The sequence below is a fragment of the Rhinoraja longicauda genome, chromosome 35 (assembly GCF_053455715.1).
Source record: "Rhinoraja longicauda isolate Sanriku21f chromosome 35, sRhiLon1.1, whole genome shotgun sequence".
NCBI classification, from domain to species: domain Eukaryota; kingdom Metazoa; phylum Chordata; class Chondrichthyes; order Rajiformes; family Arhynchobatidae; genus Rhinoraja; species Rhinoraja longicauda.
Window position 1 is genome coordinate 18,939,022 of NC_135987.1, and position 23,405 is coordinate 18,962,426.

Genomic DNA, 23,405 nt, shown 5'->3' on the forward strand with positions numbered 1-23,405 from the left:
GGTTCAAAGTGGGGCAAATTCTCAAAGCACCCAGAACTTAGTCCTGGACATGACAGATCCGACTTTTCCCAAGCTTCCCACCTGTGTTGAGAATGTGTGCACAACTATTTTAAGCTATCCATTGACATTCCTGAACAAATATGAGTGAGTAATATTTCATTAACATGATCCTATACAAAATGGAGAGATTATTTCTACCGAGAAATAAGCATACAATTCATGTGTTTTTATTTTGTACAATTCCACCACTTCCTCTGTGACCAACTGCCTTCGGGGAACAACTTTCATATGAAAGTCTCCAAATACAAGAATTGCAAAGAGTTCTATTTGTAAGTTCAAGAAATAGTTAAGTTTCAAACGTCTATTTCTGTATTCTAGAAGAGACTAGATAAATTGTGAAAATTAACTTAATGGACCATAACCTCTCTGTTCTTTAAACTGCTGTTCCTTTGCAGTTGTCAGTAATAACCTGTTGGAGAACTGTATAACTTGATGTCAGGTCTCAATTTTTAAATATAATGAAAGAATATTCCAGGATGGGAATATACATTCATCTTAAATAAAAATTATCAAATAGTTCCAGTGCTTTACATTCCTCAATCATTTAAAAACATCCACATGATCCCCGTAATCCTCAGCAAGCAGACCATCTTCACAAAATAGGCTGGCTATGAAGTCCAAATGTTTTAACCCAGTTAGTTGTAACAACCTCAAATACATTTCAAAGATGATCAAGTTTAGTAAACAAATTTTTTTTTTGTACTTCAAGGTTATTGAAAGTTCTTGAATTGAAGTGTCTGGATTTTTAAAATCTGATATACTTTATTGTCCTTCCTTACATAAGGCAGCAATAACTTAAGTGTTACTTAAACTGGTATACATTTTAGTTGAATCAAATCCAAGGCTTTTATCATTAGAATTTGTCAAGCTATTGGTATTTTCAAAATTAATTAGTTTTGACACAATCAATATAAATTAGAGTAAATTGCAGGAAATCCATATACAGATCATTGAAATGAGGTTTCCAGTAGCCCCATCAATTAACTGATATTTAGAACCTATAAACTTTTAAAAGTGGCTATCACAGCAATTCAACTAAACCCACTGACAGCCATAGAGGAAGTGAAGAATTACAAACCAAACAATGCCAGTGCATTGTCTAATTGATATTATGAGAGTTCATTGGAATGGATATTCTGAGGATGTTAATGGTTTGCAACAAAAAGCTGTTTGTGAAGCACTGCCTCATTAGCTCAAAGAGTAGGTTTCACAGCAAACTAGATGTCAGATCTCAGTGACTTGTGTTGGGGAGACACTGGTGGCTTCACATTTTCAGCCACTTGCTTCTGCTGGTGGTTAAACCACAATCTTTATATTGTAAAGTAAACAATGACATTTAGATTTTATTGAAAATGCAAAATTTGAGAAGCTGCACATATTCAGAGTGTGTATTTTTAAAGGGTAGCCTTCTGTGATTTGACAAATAGCGATGTATTAGACCTAGATTTTTTTTTAATGTCCCAAAAACCAAGTGTTGATGCTGACGCATGTTCCTGAACTATGAGACCGGAACTATGCTTAATCGGACTTTATCTTGCGCTAAATGTTGAAGTCTTATCCTTTACCTGTGTAATGTGGAGAGTTTGATTATAATCATGTAGATCTTTTCTTTGACTGGATAACGCACAAACAAAGGCTTTTCACTCTACCCTGGTATATGTGAGAATAATAAAGTAAACTAATAAACTAAACTAGGTTTCTAACTTCCAATTTCAACAACATGTGTGCAGTGTCCAAGTCTTAGATTCTGAGAAAGTTAAAAATTCAAAAGCAATTCCAGGCAAGTGTTAAGGACTGTTAGCAGTTCAATCCCCAAGCATCTGACAGCAGTGAAACACAGTTTTGAAAACAAACTACCAACAACCTGTGACACCTTTACCAAAGGACTCAACATGTATGCCTAGGTATAAATGAAGAATTCTTACCATCCCCTCCATTCCATGGGGTAGAAGGAGCACAATTCCATTATTTCTGATCCACTTTGCTTGGCCCGAGCTCACAAATTGATCCAAAATGCACTGCGCTGTGTTGTGAAAATCACCAAACTGAGCCTCCCAACAAACCAGAGCATTAGGATTTGCCATAGCAAATCCAAGCTCAAAACCTGGATTAGAAAACATGTACAAATTAATACAGAATGTGCATTTAAGACTTTTGAACAGTTGTAACAAAGTTACAAATCACCATGTTATAACTTTTACCGATTTGCTGTACTTTGTACAAAAAAAGAGGGGTAAAGTTTAAAGGAACTGTGTACGGCAAGTTATTTTATGTAGAGTGGTTGGTTCAAAAACTTAGGCTAGTTAAGGTTCCACTCACACCTATCCAAGTGACTTAGTATTGTCCCAGGTTACTGTTCCCAAAGATTTACCATCACAAAGGTTAAACTCTTTGGGCTGTGGCAGCTGAATTTATATTTCCTTCTTCTCTATACAGGAGTTTAACAAATCATGTTCAGATCTTAATTCATATTGTTGCACTATCCTGCTCTTCCCCAGTTCATTTTAATACAATGCCTGTATTTTAATAAAATTCGCATATAACATGAAACTCGATTGGTGTCCATTAATATATTGGCGCTTTTAGGGAGCTTTTATTTCTCCTCATAAAAGGTACCAACTTTCAGGAGACACCGTTGATCTCCAGCACAAGAAAAAAAAAGTCACTCATATTTGTCTCCAGGCAAAATTAAATGAACTGGAAGGTATGATTAGTATGATGTTCAATCATTGGTGCCGAAGATTAGGAGACTTTCAATCAGCCTGGCTATTAAACTTCTAAAGACTTGAGTTTGTAAAAGTCCTGATCCAAGAAACTATCTGCCTACTGGCAGTCAAGGTCAATGAAACAATTAAAGCTGAAGGACATATTTGTATTTGCTTTTTAGAAACCTAGATGAATTTACAAATGCAAGTACAGGTATTCGACAGATTGTAATCCATGTGGATATTTTTCATTTACTGAGTCTGTTTTTGTATAAAAATCAAACATATACCAAAATTCCCTTCATGGATGTATATTGCTAATATTACATCATAATAAAAACCCTAAAAAATATCTCAGCAATAGAGGCACACACCTTGAGCAGCCCTGTTGGGATCACAGTGGAGGAAAGATTATGACCAATTTTAATCAACTGAAGTCTGCCAGTCAAGAATTCCACATGCCCATTACCGATGAAGACCCACGGCCAAGGTAGAGGTTTACAGGTGAGCTTATTTAGTATTATGGTGTTGAAGAATGACCTATGGTCAACAAATAGCATCCTGACGTAGGTGTTCTTATTGTCAATGTGTTTGGAGCTTGATATACTTAGTGGCTTTCAAAAATGATTGGCAACTGGATGCTCACAGTCATGCCAATGGGCTGAAAGTGCTCTGCAAAGCAGTCATCCAATCTATTTTTAACGTCTCCATTGTAGAGAAGATCACAGGATGAGCACTGAATGCAGTGCGCTAAATCAGAAGGGTCTGTGGTTCAAGGTAGTGGTTTTTACCACCATCTCAAGAACAATGAGGTGATGGGCAATAAGCACTATTCTTGTCAGTGATGCCCAAATGCGAAAAAATAAAGATATTTAGTTATTTTTACTGTATCGTGATTAAATTTGCATAATTTCATATGGTTGCGACACAAAAGAAAGCTATTTGGCCCATTGAATCTATGCCAAACCTTGGTCTTCTGGCAAAGGGATTGGGAACATTAACTTTGTGTTTCTTCCTACAGATGCTATCTGATATGCTGAGCGATTCCAGCACTATCCATTTTTACTTCTAAAAACATGTTTCAGCACAGGCTGTACACAGTGCATTATAAAAAAGAAAAATAATTTGGAATTGCATCAAACTGAAAGACATTTTGGAATCTTGGAGTCAGGTGGAATCTTTTTTGTTCTTATCTCAGTCTCAGAAATCAGGTAGAAAGTAAAAATAACTGAGTCTTATAAGAAAGTAACTCATTGTATCAGGGATATAGTTTCATATTATGATGGTGGAAAGAAATGCACAAATTAAGTGGTCATAGAGAGTCATAGAGTCCTACAGCACAGAAAGAGGCCCTTCGGCCCATCGTGTCCGTGCCGCCCTTTACCAAACACAGTCTAATTTTAATCCCATTTTCCCGCATTTGGACCGTAGCCCTGAATGTTGTAGCATTTCAAGTGCCCATCCAAATGCCTCTTAAACGTTGTGAGTGTTCCTGCCTCCACCACCACCCCAGGCAGTGAGTTCCAGACTCCAACCACCCTCTGGGTGAAAAAGTTCTTTCTCACATCCCCCCGAAACCTCCCTCCCCTTACCCTGTATCTATGTCCCCTCGTTGTTGAACCTTCCACCAGTGGAAGAAGTTCCCCGCCATCTACCTTATCTATGCCCCTCATGATCTTGTACACCTCGATCATGTCCCCTCTCAGCCTTCTCTGCTCCAGGGAAAACAACCCCAGTCTGCTCAGTCTCTTATGGGAGGGAAGTATCCAAGAAACAAGGGCAGGTCGATGTTTGTTTTCATGAGATTGCAGAGGCACAAGAGTAAAACCACGAAAGCAAAGATTAAATTCATTTCCCGAGTATGGGGAGCTCAGCAACATGGCAGCTTTTTACAATGGTGAAGACATTGAACAGGATATCCTGAATGAAAAAAATAGCCTTGAGAATTTAGAAGATAGATCTCAAGTAAAAAGTATGATGAACTGATGTTTATATATGATGAAAGCAGGGACTGAGGCATAAAAACAGACCTTTACAAATATGTTATAAAACCCATGGAGTCATCCCAGCTATACATTTTTAATTATAGAAAATGCAAAATACTTGTACGCGTAAGATACAGAATTAAATTTACTTATTCAAATGTGCAATTCTCATGTGGAAAATCCCGCAAAGCAGCCAAAACCCAGCTGGCTTGCCTTTATAAGGCTCCACATTTATCGGATGTTAATTTAACCAGCTGCCTGTTCAACTTTGATCATACATGCACATTTGAAATGGAACTAAATCAAAAAGAAATCATTCTTAAATAGAAAAAGCTGCAAAAATCTAGAGCTGAAGATACATGGGATCTGGAAATGGATGTGCCAAGTCATTACCAGAAACAAAAGGGGAACATGCAGCTCATGCCTATAACCTTACATGTGTATCATCAAAAGGCAGCACTGTTGTTTTAAGAGAACTCTTTACAATAAAAAATATAATTCAATTGTCCATTGGCAACTTTAGAAAGGAAAAATGAAAGGGCTCCCTGTAGTTTAACAACTCAGTTGCCAATTTCCATGGGTGTCCTGTCAATAAAATTCATGCATTGGCTGAATGTTGATGGATCTCCCATCGGGCTACAAGATAACACTATATAACTCTTTGCCTGTGACACATCTCAAATAATAAATTAGTATTGGTTGTTAAGTTATCTGCAAATCATACGTTTTCTTTCAACTTGGAAAGTGTTAAGCAAACTGTCTACATGACAGCAGCGTTTGCACTTGGAAATTACTCTTCATAGTGTAGTACTGGCTACAAGATGCTCAGGCCATCCTACTATGCATAAATGTGTTACATATTTTTTTAATTTAAAGAGGGAAACATTATAAACATCTCACCATGTAACAGTTCTGACATACACTCACAATTGGTCACAAATATCTTAATTTATTAGAAAACACAGCAATTATTAGAACAAAGTCCTACTCAGTTCAAGGTTAACTAAACCATTGAGGTTGTTTTGTTATGAGGCATTTACCTCAAAGGAGTTTGAATTAAGGACAAGGATATGGAATTTGGGCGGGAACATGGTCTGTTGAATGTTTTCCAGCAGATTCTGTTTTAAGCACATATTTCTATCATCTGCAATTTTTTCCCCAAAGTTTTCATATCCTTGTCTCTAAGTTTATCTCCAATAAACAAAATTCATGTTGCCCCAGACCACAAGCCAGACAAATAGCCTAACAAAGAGGCAGTGGAAGAGCCAATAAAGTTGTAAATAAAATTTTGAATTTATCCTGCATTAAAATGTTTCATACCAACTAGCAACCTGGCATAGAATATGTGAGAATGTTGGGCCATGTAATTATTTAACGTCACTGCTGCGGGAAATGAACATTTATTGCTAAAATAGAATCGCTACTTATTTCAAGGATTATGAAATCCTTGCATGTCAACTAGATTTGCAATTCTGTTACAGGTGAGATCATACGTAAACTTCAAACACGTCAACCATTGCAGAAAATACTCCCACTGGAGAACTTCATAAACCCAGGTGCTCATTTTGCGTTCAGCACTGACACGATAGAAAGCTTCCAAGTTCTGAACAGATGACAGTATTATAGAGGAACATCTGGAAGCCCAACCATTTCTAGGTTTGTTTGCAATGATTTTTGTCTCGTGCTTGCTTATTTAATACACAAGAGAAATGAGGGAAATCCCATAACTCCAGTCTGATTCAGGTTCACCGAGTTAGTTTACTGTGTTCATGGAATTAAACATCAACAAAACAGTAAAACATATGGAAAACGTCCAAAAAGAATTGTTTGTTGAAATTCATTCCAATAGAAAACATTTGCATCAATCTGCACATTGGCCAGCTTCACTCTCAATTCATTGAAATATATAATTCACCAAACATAATTACTCTTACAGTAAAGTACGTCGGTAAGTTCATTATTTTTTATGGAAGTAATATTCTAAAATAGCGTAAATAGAAATTAATGATAAAAACTTAAATATTTGGATACTGAGTGACTTAGGTTTCCAGCATTTTCTCTATTAAAGAAACAATAGGATTAATTAGGATTTTTTTTTTAAATCTCATGAAAAAGACACGGATATCAACTGCTGTCAACTCATATCAATGTTTAAGCAGTCTCGAGCTGGAAAGCATGACTCAATCGCCAAAATATTCCTAATCCAATGAGTTACTCCAGCACTTCGTCTTTTTTTTTGTAAACCAAACCAGCGTCTACAGTTCCTTACGACTACCCAATTCAGCATTAATTGGCAATATCCACAAATTGGGAAGCATAATGGCACAGCAGTAGAGTTGCTGCCTTACAGCACCAGAGACTTGGGTACAATCCTGACTACAGGTGCTGCCTGTACGGAGTTTGTACGTTCACCCTGTGACGGCGAGTGTTTTTCCCAGGTCCACCGGTTTCCTCTCATATTCCAAGACATGCAGGTTTGTAGATTAATTGGCTTCTGTAAATTGTCCCTGGTGCGCAGGCTAGAACTGCTGTTATGGGATCGTTGGACGGCATGGGCTTGGTGGGCCAAAGGGCATGTTTCCAAACTATATCACTAATCTCAATATAGGTGATCTTGATATAAACATAAAGCAAATTGAATAAAATGAAACTGCATTAATAAAATAAAGTTCTAAAGAAAAGATCAGGTAGTTTACTGCTATTCCCTCCACTGATGTTGACATATGAAAAGTTTGAAAAAACTTGAGTCAAATATCAGCAATACCAATAAATATGATTTACCATCTTTACAAAATAACAAATGGTTTTATATTTTTTCTCATGAATATATGCAATCCCACCCTTAAATCTCTGAATATGCATGAATTTTATACAGATTGTCTTTACTTCATTTTGAATCTAACACTTGTAATAGCAAAAAAAAAGTATTTAACATACCCAAGACACCAAATTCTGAAAGTGAACTGTTACACACTGTATAAGGTGCTTGATTTGGCCACAAGTGGTTCATTGGCACACAAGTCTTCTTATCTACTTCTTGATCATGTAATACATGATGGCGATGACTGTGAAAGCAATAATGTTCGACTTTAAAATCCAGACAAATGCAAAGAAATACTGTCATGAGCAATAAATGGTATACAATCAAAATACATTAATTCTATGTTGGATGTAATTCAGACAGATAGATTTTTCCTTGTAATCTTTATACATCAACTTTTTACTAAAAGACAACTAACAAATGAAAAGTATTAATTTAATCAATTCAAAAAGACAAAATTGCGGAGCATTTGGATAGTAGTAACAGGATTGTTCCGAGTCAGCATGGATTTACGAAGGGGAAATCATGCTTGACTAATCTTCTGTAATTCTTTGAGGATGTAACCAGGAAAATTGACAGGGGAGAGCTGGTGGATGTGGTGTACCTTGACTTTCAGAAAGCCTTTGACAAGGTTCCACATAGGAGATTAGTGGGCAAAATTAGAGCACATGGTATTGGAGGTAGGGTACTGACATGGATAGAAAATTGGTTGACAGACAGAAGGCAAAGAGTGGGGATAAATGGGTCCCTTTCAGAATGGCAGGCAGTAACTAGTGGGGTACCACAAGGCTCGGTGCTGGGACCGCAGCTATTTATAATATACATTAATGACTTGGATGAAGGGATTAAAAGTACCATTAGCAAATTTGCAGATGATACAAAGCTGGGTGGTAGTGTGAACTGTGAGGAAGATGCTATGAGGTTGCAGGGTGACTTGGACAGGTTGTGTGAGTGGGCGGATGCATGGCAGATGCAGTTTAATGTGGATAAGTGTGAGGTTATCCACTTTGGTGGTAAGAATAGGAAGGCAGTATTATCTGAATGGTGTCAAGTTAGGAACAGGGGACGTACAACGAGATCTGGGTGTCCTAGTGCATCAGTCACTGAAAGGAAGCATGCAGGTACAGCAGGCAGTGAAGAAAGCCAATGGAATGTTGGCCTACATAACAAGAGGAGTTGAGTATAGGAGCAAAGAGGTCATTCTGCAGTTGTACAGGGCCCTAGTGAGACCGCACCTGGAGTACTGTGTGCAGTTTCGGTCTCAAAATTTGAGGAAGGATATTCTTGCTATTGAGGGCGTGCAGCGTAGGTTTACTAGGTTAATTCCCGGAATGGCGGGACTTTCATATGTTGAAAGACTGGAGCGACTAGGCTTGTATACACTGGAATTTAGAAGGATGAGAGGAGATCTTATCGAAGCGTATAAGATTATTAAGGGGTTGGACACGTTAGAGGCAGGAAACATGTTCCCAATGTTGGGGGGAGTCCAGAACAAGGGGCCACAGTTTAAGAATAAGGGGTAGGCCAATTAGAACTGAGATGAGGAAAAACTTTTTCAGTCAGAGAGTTGTGAATCTGTGGAATTCTCTACCTCAGAAGGCAGTGGAGGCCAATTCTCTGAATGTATTCAAGAGAGAGCTGGATAGAGCTCTTAAGGATAGCGGAGTCAGGGGGTGTGGGGAGAAGGCAGGAATGGGGTACTGATTGAGAATGATCAGCCATGATCACATTGAATGGCGGTGCTGGCTCGAAGGGCCGAATGGCCTCCTCCTGCACCTATTGTCTATTGTCTATAAAAAGACGTTCTGTTCTCTCTTATAAAAATCAAAAACTGCAGCACTGGAATTACTTTACGGAACACATGCTTTTAATATCCAGGAGTTTCCAGTTGCCTGTTACTTTAATTCACCATCCCGTTTCCACTCTGACCTCTCATCTGTGTCTTCCTGTTATAACATGGCCTAGTGCAAGCTTGAGGAACAACACCCCAGGCTGCAGGACCCACTATATAAAATTCGCCAGCTGGAGGTAATTTGTTCTTTCTTTCTGTTTGTGTCAGGACTGACCGTTTTTTTGCCTGTCATCCCTTTTTGTTCATTTTTTCATTTATTTGTAGTCTAGCCTCTGTGTAAAGGGCCCAAAATTGCACATTTTACAATTTTATCAACACATGACACAAACAAAGGAGCTTAATTGCTTCATTACTTAACCTTATCAGGAAAACTGCCTTTATTCCACCCTTTGCTCTCTCCTACTTTATTTGCTACCCAGAACAACATGTTTTCCTTTTCTCAGCGCTGAGGCAGGATTCCAAATCTGAGGTGGTACCTGTTTATCTTTCCACAATAATGATAACTGTTGAGATTTTTCAGCATTTTGTTTTTATTTGCCTTCAATTTTAATCCAGGAAAAGTGAATGACCATGCCTAATCAAAAATGTATTTTGTGGATGCAACAAACAGATTGAAAGAATTTAGCAAGTAAATTTGTTGATTGTTCTGTAATAAATAACTTAAATGTGTATATTTTTGTTCTGGATACAAATGGAATTCTATTTTATAATCATCAAGTATCTGAAATTCCTTTACACTCTCTAGCAAGTGTAAATGGAATTTTCACATCTATGCTTACAGCTCATCAAACATCGATCAAATTTAATTGAAAAAGTAAATATCATGTCACCACAATTTAAGCATAAAAAGCCCGATAGATTAATTTACTGTATGGTAAATGTTGACACTAATATACTAAGATTTCTTATGAAATAGGTAACAACTGATCCTAGAAATAAAAACCTCAGATGTGTTTAATAACAGTTTTGTGAAAATTGCATATTTCAAAGCAACATGAATTAAGAATTTAACATGTTAATTAAAATAATAATTGTTACCATTGCAGCATGACTTCTGAATGTATTACCTTTCATTTTGTATGATCCAATAAAAATTACATCAGGACCATTTAAAAATTACAATCAATAAATGATAGTTTCCAGTATTCGTCAAGTCAGTGGAGGCATAACTGCCTCCATCTGTGTATCATGATATTCTACATTACTGAATTATAGAACATGAGGAATAGATTGTGACATGACCTTAAGAGAGTAAAACCAGACAAATTATATTGACTGCTTTCTGTGAGATTTAATATAAAAAGGGCAGTGGACATGCTTGGATAACGCAATATGTTTACCTGAAGGTACCTCGTTCAACATCTTGTCCACTAAGCCTTACATGTATTCCTTCTTTCAGTAAAGAACCAAATGCCATATACTCTGCCAGGGCCCAATCGACCACGTGATCCTTTATCATCTCTGCTCGTCCCCTCAAAATGCGAGTCAAACCTGGGAAAGAAAATATATACATAACTCTTCAGATAATTAGCAAAATGTTCAGGAAATTAAAACAGATGTCTGATTTTTTTCCCAACTTTTTAATCCTACAAGTTTGCAGAGCTATTGATTAATCAATTTCACAAGATAAAATTATTGTTTTATTTTTAACTAGTGCGTGATTCACCTTTATTTGTAGGAGCTTGTTACTTGTTTCAAGATGAGTCTCAGATTTGAAATCATATCCAAAAATTAAATGACACAAAATAGAACTTTAATTCAATGCTGAATCAGTGCAAGGCAGAAAATATATTGTGTTGTGCAGAAGATTTAACGGATCTCAACACTACCAACTGTACATACACTATTCACTGATTCTTTTGCTGCTTGTAGTTTCTTGGTACACATCGGCAGCCAGTCGCAATTAACTACGGAATAATGCTGTATGCAATTAACTGGATGGCCCAAGACCAGATAAAAACCCGGAAACACGAGTACATGACTTCTCCTCTGTGGAGCATGATGCCATTGTACAGTAAGTGAAATATATGCTAAACTCAAATGGGTGAGGTACAGTTAAAATAGAACACACATATTGTTAGTACGTGGTTCATATTCAAGAAGAGAAGGAACGTCATGCTCATGTATGTCAAACTCCTTAAGGAACCCTGAGCATCTAATTAACAGATTTAACAACTGAAATTATAACTTTCATGGACACATGATCAACAGAGCAACCCTTGCAAAACATTTGAGGTGCAATGACAGTTGTAGCTACACAGCAAAATAATTCTTGTAATTTTTTTAAAAATTGTAAACAAAGATTCATAAAATTTTGCACAATTATTTTTGAACTTGTATGGAGTTCCAGTTAAAATTTGAATCATCAACATATACCAGATACGTTAACAATGTAAACCACATAGATGACATTCAACAACTTGCACATTTCTCCCTTTATTCATAAGTTCATAATTTAAGGAGCAGAATTAGGCCCATCAAGTCTACTCCGCTATTCAATCATGGCTGATCTATCTTTTAAAAGATTTCTCTTCAAAAATTGAAGCTTATACAAGGTTCAATCCCCAAAATGCCTGAATTCAAATTCAGAACTAAATTCACTGAATTAAAAAAAGAACAATTTTTTAATTTGCTGAGGTTATCCATATTCCAGATAACCAAATATGGAATCAACTGCCAACAAACATCCGAATATGCAACCTTGAGCATAAATGAGCCACATTTAAATGACATTTGGTAGGCTCATCAAACTCCAGGGCACAGCCATTGAGAATTCTAAGATTACTTAATGTTTCTGCAAATTATAAAGGATTCCTAAATGATACATAACAGTGAAATCAGTCGGTCAGACTTAAGTAGAATTTACTTAAATGTACACTAAAAGCTGGTGAAATGTCACAGGGAAGAGTTTCCTCAATCACCATTACTAAAGCTCATTTTAAGAACATTTTGTTCTGCACATGAAGCTATATAACACAATAAACAGCCGTTGGTGGGTAAACATCACTGTTAATTGTCAATGCAAAATATGCCAGATGATTAATTCAGAGGATAATAGCTTTGCTCTTTACTGCTTCTGAAGAACTGTGTGGCTCCCTTGGATATGTGTTCAAAATATTTATTTAACCTTATTGCTGGGTGCATAATCTGAGTAATGTAGAGATTGACGGTGCAATACCCATAATCTACCAATTTTCTAACATTACTCTATTTCATGCATTAATAAAGCCAGTAAGTTTTAGCTCCATACCATAGACTCGGAATAAGCAGAAATGAAAACAAGATTTTTGTGCAATATCACCCCAGAGATTTTCTTATGCTATCAAGCCTCAATGGTTTTCTGTAAATAAATCTGTGATTAGCAGAATTGCACAGTCAATTACCACCAAAGATGGGCTGCTGTTTACATTGCCACCTGGAAAAATGTATGCACAGTGAAATGGGAACATTAATTTTATTGAACCTGATTAAACGTTCCCTTCCTTAAACTGTTCTTATTGACATTACATCAAAGTTACTATCTCGGATGCGCTGCAGATGGCCAATCTTTCCAAACAAAACTCAAAAACTTGCAATGTTAAATCAATATTGTATCTCTAACCCCAGCAGAGACATACAAAAACTGCGAAACTCTAGATTTTTAACTGGTTTGGTTTCGTTTTGACTGCTATGTAATCTAATTAGCCCACTTTTGGAGTCAAGGGCAAAAACAGCAGTACTCCCCGTTAGCTTCAAAAGGAAGCTGCACACAGATTCCTTGTGATGTCTGTGGCAGAGGATTCTATTTCTTTCCAGCATTGGTTGTTGTCAGGCATCAGTCCAGGAGCTGTAGGGCCACCAAGCCAACTGAGCAGCTCACGGACACAAATCCTCACGGACAGAAAAGAAAATGCACAATTTTAAATTAAGCTTTTCAATATTTTACCGTGCACGAGAAAAAACTTGGAACATGCACTTAAGATCAACACCGGGATTGAAATATGAAATCTCATACGTATTATGGATTTAAATTTTTTAATTTAAGTGTGTGTGGAGGGTTTCCAATCCACAAGAGTATTTTAAAAGATCAAGTTTATTGGTGCACGAGAAAAATTCTGAGCTTAGGAGGATATTTCAGAGGCACTATATAATTTATATATCATTGCTGCAATAACTTCTCTGTCGGTCTCCATTTCAGGTCTTAGATTTTTCACTGCAGCAAACACAGCATGGTCAAAGCCGCTGTTGTTGTGGTCTGGCAGACTGACTATTGCCCCTCCCCACCACTTTCTGTAGGGACTACTTTCTCTGTGACTCCCTGGTTTGCTCTGTCCCTACATTTCTTCCTTTGCTTCCATCCATGGACCTAAATGGTTCTTCTAGATGAGACAAAGATTCATCTTCATCTCCTCAAACCTCATCTATTGTATTTGGTGCTCTCAATGTAGCCTCCTGTATCATGTTGAGACCAAACACAGACGAGGCGACATGTGGTCTTCTAGGTCTCCCTGTTGTCATCCATTTGAATTCCCCTTCCTAATCCCACACGGTCTGTCTGTTCTCAGCCTCTTCCATAGTCAGGGTGAGTCTGGGTAGGTGATAACTGGAGTGGGTAGTCTACAACTCAACTGCACAAACATTGAATTCTCCAATTTCTTGTAACCTGCATTGCCTCTGTCCATTTCTCTCTCCTTCTAAATACCCTGGTCCCCTCACGTAGCCTGCTCTTCGCACTTTACCCCACAGCCCCTATCAGCGCATTTCTTTGCCTCCCATCCCTGCAAGCTAATCCCCCACCCCAGTACTGCTCACCCCTCCCTTCCCTCCGTTGGTCCCAATTGCCACCACCCTTCCTCGTACAGTGCCATTCTTTACCTCTATTTCCTATCGCAGATTCTGCAGCCTTTAGTTCTCCATTTAACCCAACCTCTACTACTATCTCTGCCCTTCCCTCCCCAACCTGGATGCCATGTGTCAATCAACTCCTCTTCAACTCTTCAATCAACTCTTCATCCAGTATCCATCTTTTACTTGCCAGTTTTTGCCCCACCTCTTTTCCAGCACACCTTTTACTGGCTACTCCTTCTTTACGCTTTCAGTTTAGATGAAATGTCCCAACATGAAACACTGATCCTCAACATTTTCTATCCATGTACCCATCCAAATATCTTTTAAATGTTGTTATGTTATCTGCCTCACCTACTTCCTCTGGCAACTTGATCCATCACCTTCCGTGCGTAATGGATTCCCCTTAAGCTCCTATTAAATCTCACCTCGCCTTAAACCTACGACCTCTGGTGCTTGATTCTCCTACCCTGAGAAAAGTGTGCATTCATCGTATCTATTCCCCTCATGCTTGTACACATCGTTATAAGATAATCCTCAGACGCCTGCGCTCTAAGAAATAAATACCTAGCCTGCTGAATCTCTCCATTTAGCTCAGGTCCTCGAGTCCTGGAGCATTGTTATACATCTTTATATAAAAACATTTTCATATACACATAGTCTCACAAATGTAGTTTACCAATAAAGATAGATACCTCGATGAATGATAAAATTTTCAACTGGCACTGAACTAGCTATATTCCCAATTTGATCCAGGACATCCTCAGAAATGCCTGTTGGAGGACAAGTCATATTTTTCGGTTCTCCATCCTGAGAGAAGAAACCTGAGACAAAAATATATTTTGTTGATCATTAACCAGCAGTACATATGGAAAATTATAGAATTGATTTGAAGAAAAGATCAATTAAAACAATTGTTACAACACAATGCGCCGCACCATTTAGCATAATATTAGTCCAGAAATGTTACAGCAAGGCAGGATCAATCCTTATCTTGAGACACAGATAAATTATCTTTGCTGGAGATAATTAGAGGTTGTAATCAAAAGGAGCTGATTTTACAATCTAAACTACAAGAAAGTCAATTTGCTTATTTAAATTGCTGATTCACAAAAATGTGAGCTGCACTTCTATTGTGCCTATTTGCCCATTTCAGCACTTCTGCCTCATATAGTGGTTTAATCTCCTTGAGAACGGGTCTCAATTATATGCTCCTACTACCCTCACCCTTAAACCTTTCCAAATATTGCTCACCTGGCCAAGGGGAATCCAGCCACTCTTTGATTTGAAGAATTTTCTCATCTTTTGCTCTGGTGTAAGCTTCCTCACAAATCCTATCATAGTTTGCTACTTCCTCCTGCAAAACACATTCAAATACAGAAGATCACTATTCAGCGACCTAGACCATTTGTAAATTACATGGTTTGATAGATTACATTTTGTTAATCTGGAAAGAAATGCATTCAACCATAACCCGAATTCATAATTTCTTTATAACTATTAAATAACTATTGCAATGTTCATTCTTCACGTTCATAATCACAATCGCGTCACTGCTGGCAAGTTTATCATCTCAAAACGTTTCTGATTACCTAATGGTACTGAAAATTAGGAAAGCATGCGTTTTCGTGCGTTTTCTTTTTTACACAGTTTCATCTGTAGGCCCTAACTGTTCAAAGAAGAGATGCCACCTGAAAGGAGGCCAGGTGTTCATTACAAGAACACACGTGGAAAAATGCCATTTCCAGGATGGAGACGATAATTCACGTCAAAACTTTCTGGCTAATTTGACATTTTTCAATGATATTTTAACAATAGCACAAGCATGAGTTGAACATCAAGTCACAAGAATGGAATTAGATTAACATACTTCAAAGCACGAAAGAGCTCACACATGTACCCAGCCTGAGACATCACCAAAAATTAGAGACATAAAATATGCTGACCTCAAACTCCTGTAATGTTAGAACTCCTTCTGATATCAATTTATCTGCATACTTCTTCAGAACAGGCACTTGTTGTTGAATCTGTTTGTACATGAGAGGCTGTGTAAACATGGGTTCATCCACTTCATTGTGTCCCCTTCTACGATAGCAAACCTATCAGTGACAATAAAAAGGATATAACCAAATATATTATAGCTGTAAGCAAAAGAGTAATTAAAAATACAAGTGAGTTGCTGATAAATTTGTTTCAAAAAGTTCACAATCACCTCGCTAACATGCCCTGCATTAATTATAAGGTGGTACAAAAAGCTTTGGACACCTAAAAGACATGTTTTATTGAATTTCAAAAAGTTGTCGCAATATATTCGATTCTTTTTTTTTTCCATACACTTAGAGAGGCAAGATGTATCACAGCCAGCGGCAAGGTGGCTTTCTCAATCTTTTCCTTCTGTATTCAGAAGGTTGGTTTTGTGTTGCATAGATTAACCTGGTGCTGCTTACTGCTCACACAGAATTCAGAAGCATCATCACCTTCAATAACAAATTCCACCCAATCTTACTTTCACATTGTACTCTCCTGACTCTTCCCGTCTCTTTCTTAACATTTGCATCTCAGAGTTCAGGTTACAGCCAATATCCATTACAAGCTCACAGGTATCTTGTCTTGTTTTCTACCATTCTCCCAGTTTCAATGAGGCATTAATTACCAGATCGATAACGACATCCTTATTGTATGTGCTCCTCCACTCTGCAGCTACTTTACATACATAGATCACTGCTTCTGGGTCATCACCATTAACATGAAAAATTGGTGCATTCACAACACGTGCAACATCAGTAGGGTAAGGAGATGAGCGAGCCATACGAGGATCTGTGGTGAACCCAATCTACAAAAGTAACATATAACTTTCAGTACTGGCAATGGAAATGAATGCATTTAATTGGTCTGAAAATACTCTTCCATATTTTACCGCATATTAAGTAAAATGTGCCTTTTCTTACCTGATTATTTACAACTACATGGATCGTACCGTGTGTGGTGTAAGATGGGAGATCACTAAGATGAAATGTCTCGTACACAATGCCCTGGCCAGCAAAAGCAGCATCACCATGGACAAGGATGGACATCACCTTTAAAGTTAAATACAAATGACTTTGAATTAGTCACGATAACCCACTGTATTTCATGACAAATCAATGCAGTCTTCAGCCTTTAAACCCTTCAAAGAAAGGTATGAATTACTTAAGCTGCCTTATACCTTTATTAAAATAAAAACCTCTGCGGCAAGGGTCAAGGACAATGTCGCAGGAAACCTGAAATAGGAGCTTTCCATCATCTTCAATAAACAAGCACCACGCAGGCAAAGCTAGTATTCATTTTGAGGGGAGGTAGGGTTGGAAACCCCCTTGTGAGTGACTATAGTTAACTATTCCCATTTTTACTTGCAACTGCTCATAACGTGAAGTTCCTTTCCCTCCCCGAGTCCTGAAGATCTGCTCTCTAGCAAGGGATAATGGATTTTTTTTTTCTTAAATGATTTACTTCAATGTTCAGCAAAAACTCAAAGCCACCACTTGCCCTTTGATTACTTGGGTATTTACAAATGTAAAAAAAACCCAAGATCAGCACACTCATACCCAGATCATTAAAATATACTAAAATAACACCAAACATCATAATCCATCTCCTCCAGTCAAAACATCCGCTCAACATGACTCTCCATTTTGTCCCAACCAATATTCACTACAACCCTATCTTGTCCTGTTCTCTACTATTCTCCCAATTTCAGTAATGCAATAAATCATTAATTACCAGATCGATAACGACATCTTTATTGTGTGTGCTCCTCCACTCGGCAGCCACTTTACAGAAGATCTCTGGGTTCCTTTTTATCCCTGCCATGAGTCTATATTTTTCCCCATCCAATTCGAGTTTTATAGGTTCACTTGGTTTTTACTTGATATATTAATTGTACCTTTGAATCTGGTAAGTAAAGCTCTTGCTAATCAAACACACTTTCTGACTTGGCATTTTTTTAAATCAATAATGATAGATCACACATCAGAATCCCCCCCACAGATATCTCTAGAAGTAGCATCAAATTTGGCAACTAAATTTGTAAACATTAAACAGTACAGAACAAATCAGGCATTGCTGTCATTTGGGCTATTATTTGACAATGTAATAAATTGGAATTTTTTGGCTGCAGTAGTATATTCTTCCTGAATTATGGTATTTTCATTGCAGTCTTGGAATCGTGATAAGAAAGATTAATATGGCCTTTGGTTGTTGCAAAGAGCTTCCTCGAAAGTCCAGAATATATATATCACTTGTCCTATACCTCTGAACTAGCTCTGCAGATAAATATTTTGACAGAAAGAAGAGAATTTCTTGAAATTAATGATCATTTGAAAAACCTGACAAGCTGTTTGAGAAATAAGTTTTTTAAAAAATCCAATGTGATATTACCAACTTCATCAGATCAAAAATAGTGAAACATCAATCACGTTTTCAAGAGACCTTTGATGAAGGTCACTTACTTACAAAGGAATTTACTTGCAGATGGCATTTGCCATCCAAGTAATTTCCAAACCATTTTTAAATAATTTAATGTCAAATGCCCACGTGAACATAAACAAGTTTCAAAACATTTCTTCTCTCTACCTTTGCAAAATATTTTCCCAAACTTTCACCCTAACCAATGGTTAAGTACAGGCACTTCCAAGGTTAAAACAGATTGGGAATACTAGTCAAAGAGACTGTATTTGTCAAATCAAAGTCCCAAAACAAATGCTAATTACTAAATAGGAAATGCAATAAAATTGCAGATGTAAGAAACATTGTCTTCCTATTCCCTTTCCAGATGATGCCTGACCTGCCAAGTTCCTCCAGCACTTTGCATTTTGCTAATAAATATTTGGATTACATCTTTGAATTAAACTCCTGCCATTTTTAAGGATCAAGCAGTTCAAAGTATGTTTAATTGAGAACAGTACTCTAATAAACAGCGAAGCTAATCATTTGAAACTTTAAAAAATATCTTACCTTTTTGCCTGTAATGTCTCCACGATAAAACTGCTCTGCTTTGGTTTTACCCTGTACCACTGGATTGACTGCTTCCAAATGCGAAGGATTTGCCATAAGTGACATGGTTATGTGTTTGTTAGTTGTTCGATTGAGCCTTTCCTGATATACACCAAGGTGGTACTTAACATCTCCTGATCCCTTAATGACAGAAAGATGTTTTGGTTAATTAATTTCTCACAGAAAACAACTTTAGTCGATTAGTCTTCAAGTAAAATAAGAACTCTCGGTATCAGTATCACACTGGAGACTGCTCAAAATTAACCCAAAATTTAATTACACAAAAATGAACAACATATTCACCAGTATAGCTCACATTTCCGTTTGCCAACAAGAGCACAGCATATGTTTCGAGTCAAGAACATTAGGAGGGATTTTCCATTTGGTGCCTAACAGACACCAAGGCATACTAGATAAGGCATGCCGCTACCTATAGAGTTCAGAACATTGCGCACCCTGCAGTGACATTTTGGACATTACAGTGAATAAATGGAAACCTGGAAGAGCATAATTTTTCAACCAGATATTTCACCTGGTAATTCAGAAAGCATGCCATTTACAAGTTTACATAAGGTCTAAAATAAATGTCTGTTTTATCTCCACCTCATTATTCATAATTTTTCTTTTCCATTAATTTGATTTCCATTATAGGCAAAACATTGTTTTTACAAGCTCTCATAACAGAACTTAATGGCTAATGAAAACATTCGTCAGAGTCTGAAGAAGGGTACCGACTCGAAACATCACCTATTCATGTTCTCCAGGGATGCTGCCTGACCCGCTGAGTTACTCCAGCACTTTGTGTCTTTCCTTGGTAACCAGCATCTGTTTTCTTTGTGTCTACATATGTAAATCAAAATCTCTCTTCTGAATTTTATGGATGCATTGATTTTAAGCCAAAATATTTTTAATATAAATTATTAATAGAATGCAATACAGCACATGTTTCAAAGTCTTAACTGTCTTGTGGATTGCAGTATGTGCTTACTTCTTAAATACACTGTACAAAACCTAATGTAAAAGTGTTCATTTTGAAAACGTTAAAACCATATTTCAAGTGATACTGCACGAAATACATGGTATCCAACACAATTGATGCTCACCTCCTCTGACGCTTCCAATTTTGGGTCAAATTGGCAGAAAAGCTGTTCCAAATCCTTCCGAATTACATTAGCCAACACATTTAACCGGCCTCTAGAAAAGTTTTGAAATTGTTTACTGCAGGAAAATGTTTTCACTAGAATTGTTCCAAAAATATTAATAGAGAAAAATGATAGCGGAATTTAAAATCCAAATTCTAAGATTAAAGGTCAAATAATCTTGAAAGCAAGACAAGCGTCTTTGAGTGTTTGAAAAACGCTATATAAATGTAATGCATTATTATTATTATTATTCACAGAATTGCAGAAAGATGACAACATGGGAAAAAAGTCATATAGTTTGCATAATTCTAAAAGTAATCCAACTAGATCCCTTCTGAATGCTCCAATTGACCCTACCCTTCCTCCTACTGCCAACAGTGCAGCCCACAGCCTGGTTGCATGTTGCATAAGAAAATTCTGCATTTCATTTCTGATTACTTTATTAATCACTTTCACTCTTATGTCCCTAGTTCTTGCCACTTCAGCCAATGGAAATATTTCTCTATATCTACACTCTTCACACACTTACTTCAGGAAAAGCAGGGGGAGAAAAAAGGAACTGCAGTTTTGAACCGATAAAATATTACAGAACTAGAAAGAGAATTTCTTCACAGAATCAAAATTGAATCCAATTAGCTGGAGTTATGATTAATAAAGGGGGTGATTGTGTCAGATTTAGGAATAACCTCCCACGAGTTCCTTCACATTTCCAATATTTTTCAAGAAAGTGTTAAAGAATTCCTATGTGAATTTGCAAGTCTTGAGATTCCTGACAACCATTTGTAAACAGTAATATGGAAGAATCCAGAAAAACTCTGTGCCAGATTAGAACTGCCACATGAACAATATCCCTGCCAAACCAAAAGGAGCAAACATGAAGTGAAATTTGATTAATTTACAATTGTGGCTAAAGCAAAAAAATTAAAACTTCCAACTACTTTTTAAGTATTTGTAAATCATTTTGTTTCACAGTCTGTAGTCATATATATGCTCTTCCAAATGATGCTTGATAAACTACTACATATTTGGTTTGTCAGGATAATTATAGCCCATAGGATAAAGGATACAGGAGTGGCAAGGATAAAAAATTGGCTTAGGTACAGCAAATAGACCATTAAGGTAACTGACCATTTTCAGATTTCATGGAAATATATACAAGGACTAACACTCTCAAAGACTTGGGCAGAGATTTGATAGATCATGTATTTATTCACAAAATGCTGGAGTAACTCAGCAGGTCAGGCAGCATCTCAGGAGAGAAGGAATGGGTAATAGATCAAGAGGAACCTGTGAATGACTGCAGGATCGATAACAAGACACACAACTTTATGGTGATAGGGAACAGAAGCAAAGAAAAAAAACCTGTGTAACAAATGATTACCACGTGGAATGCTTTGCCTGTTGAGCTGCTGGAAACATAACAAGAAGCTTCAAAAAGGAATTTGATAGTTATGTGAAGAAGAAACTTGCAGAGATATGTGGAAAGTGAGGAATGCCTAACTAACCGAAATATTCTGATAAAGAGCTAACATTTCAAAAGATTGGCAAATTTGAAACATTTTTAATCGCTGGATGTCTTTGTAACTTTTGCCAAACAGATTTGACAAGCAAAATTTATGTTATTCCAAATAAAAATGACAGAGGAATTGATAACATGCATAAGAGTGGAAAGTTCTTCAGCAATAAAACTGCAATTAAAAATAAATGAAACAGTAAAATCAATCCATTATTACCTAAATGAAAACCTTTTATACCCCAAAAGTCAAAGTATTCAAATTATAGAATTTAAAAAAACATATCACACTCCTAACCCAATTACACTGCAAATTAAAAATATCAATTAAACACAAACAATTTACTGCATTTGCTTAAATGAATAGCTGTTCTGTTCAACAATGCTGGTCATCATGAACAGAACAAACTACTGAAATGACCATCCTGTGTCAACTGTATCACAACTATTGCTGTGATTTTTATTTGCCGTATAGATAATGGCTTAATATTTCACTAGTTTATAATTCTGTTGGTAAGAGAAGGTAAGTAATCAAATCCATTCACAAGAACCGAGTCTGGCCATGAAAATAACAGGTATAACAGGTATAACAGAACTTTATTTGTCGTTAGCAAATATGCAACAGTGCAGCAATTAGGGAGAGGAGAAACATGGACAATCATCTTGCTCATCGTGTATATTCTCTTTATGAGAAAAGCTGAAGATAAATTTGAGCAGATGCACAAAAGGCTTTATCAAAGTGAAATGTCATACCTGTGTGGCATTCCCATGATTACATTGTCTACTCCCATTAAAATAGATACGTCAATGATGGTCTTCAAGGCAGGAATTAACACCTCACATCCTTCCACACCAAACCGCTTCTCAGAAGACCATTTTCTTGCGAGAAATTCTTCAAACCTTTTAACCACAAAGGTTATTTTAATGGAGAAGTAAGGAACTGCAGATTCTGGTTTACCAAAAAAAGGCACAGTATTGTAGCAACCCAGAAGGTCAGGCAGCATCTCTGGAGACCAGTCTGAAGAAGGGTCTCGACCCAAAACGTCACCCATTCCTTCTCTCCAGAGATGCTGCCTGTCCTGCTGAGTTACTCCAGCTTTTTGTGTCTCTCTGGAGAACATGGATAGATGATGTTTTGGGTCAGGACCCTTCTTCAGACTGACTGTAGTTGGGGGGAGAAACCTGAAAGATAGGTGGGGGCAGAACAAAGTCTGGCAAGGGATAGGTGGATATAAGTGAAGGGCGGGGATTGCTTGTTTAGACAAAGGCAAGAGATGAAAAGACAAAACGTATGAGATAAGGAGCTAGGGATAGAAGCATGACATTGAAGCCAGAGGAATGATTACAGGTGGAAGGGGGGGGGGGGAGAAATGGGTGATGGGGAAAGGGAGAATGGGATGTGCATCCAGTTGGGGCACAGAAAAGACAGGGCGGGCGGAGAGGGGAAGGGGTGGGATTTGTTTATATAACAT

The 23,405-nt window shown here is 37.2% G+C and overlaps 1 protein-coding gene across 1 annotated transcript in view; it reads right to left on the reverse strand.

The window, feature by feature from the left end:
• The window catches only part of ogdhl (oxoglutarate dehydrogenase L), a 56,097-nt gene that overhangs the window by 9,021 nt on the left and 23,671 nt on the right, over positions 1-23,405 (reverse strand). The window contains exons 7-17 of the mRNA XM_078428652.1: positions 22,687-22,833; positions 20,382-20,472; positions 19,240-19,419; positions 17,196-17,324; positions 16,901-17,080; positions 16,194-16,346; positions 15,502-15,604; positions 14,943-15,071; positions 10,764-10,914; positions 7,688-7,815; positions 1,986-2,164 (exon numbers count right to left, since the gene is read on the reverse strand). Coding sequence (XP_078284778.1) covers positions 1,986-2,164; positions 7,688-7,815; positions 10,764-10,914; positions 14,943-15,071; positions 15,502-15,604; positions 16,194-16,346; positions 16,901-17,080; positions 17,196-17,324; positions 19,240-19,419; positions 20,382-20,472; positions 22,687-22,833 — 1,570 coding nt within the window. The remainder of the gene's footprint in view (positions 1-1,985; positions 2,165-7,687; positions 7,816-10,763; positions 10,915-14,942; positions 15,072-15,501; positions 15,605-16,193; positions 16,347-16,900; positions 17,081-17,195; positions 17,325-19,239; positions 19,420-20,381; positions 20,473-22,686; positions 22,834-23,405) is intronic.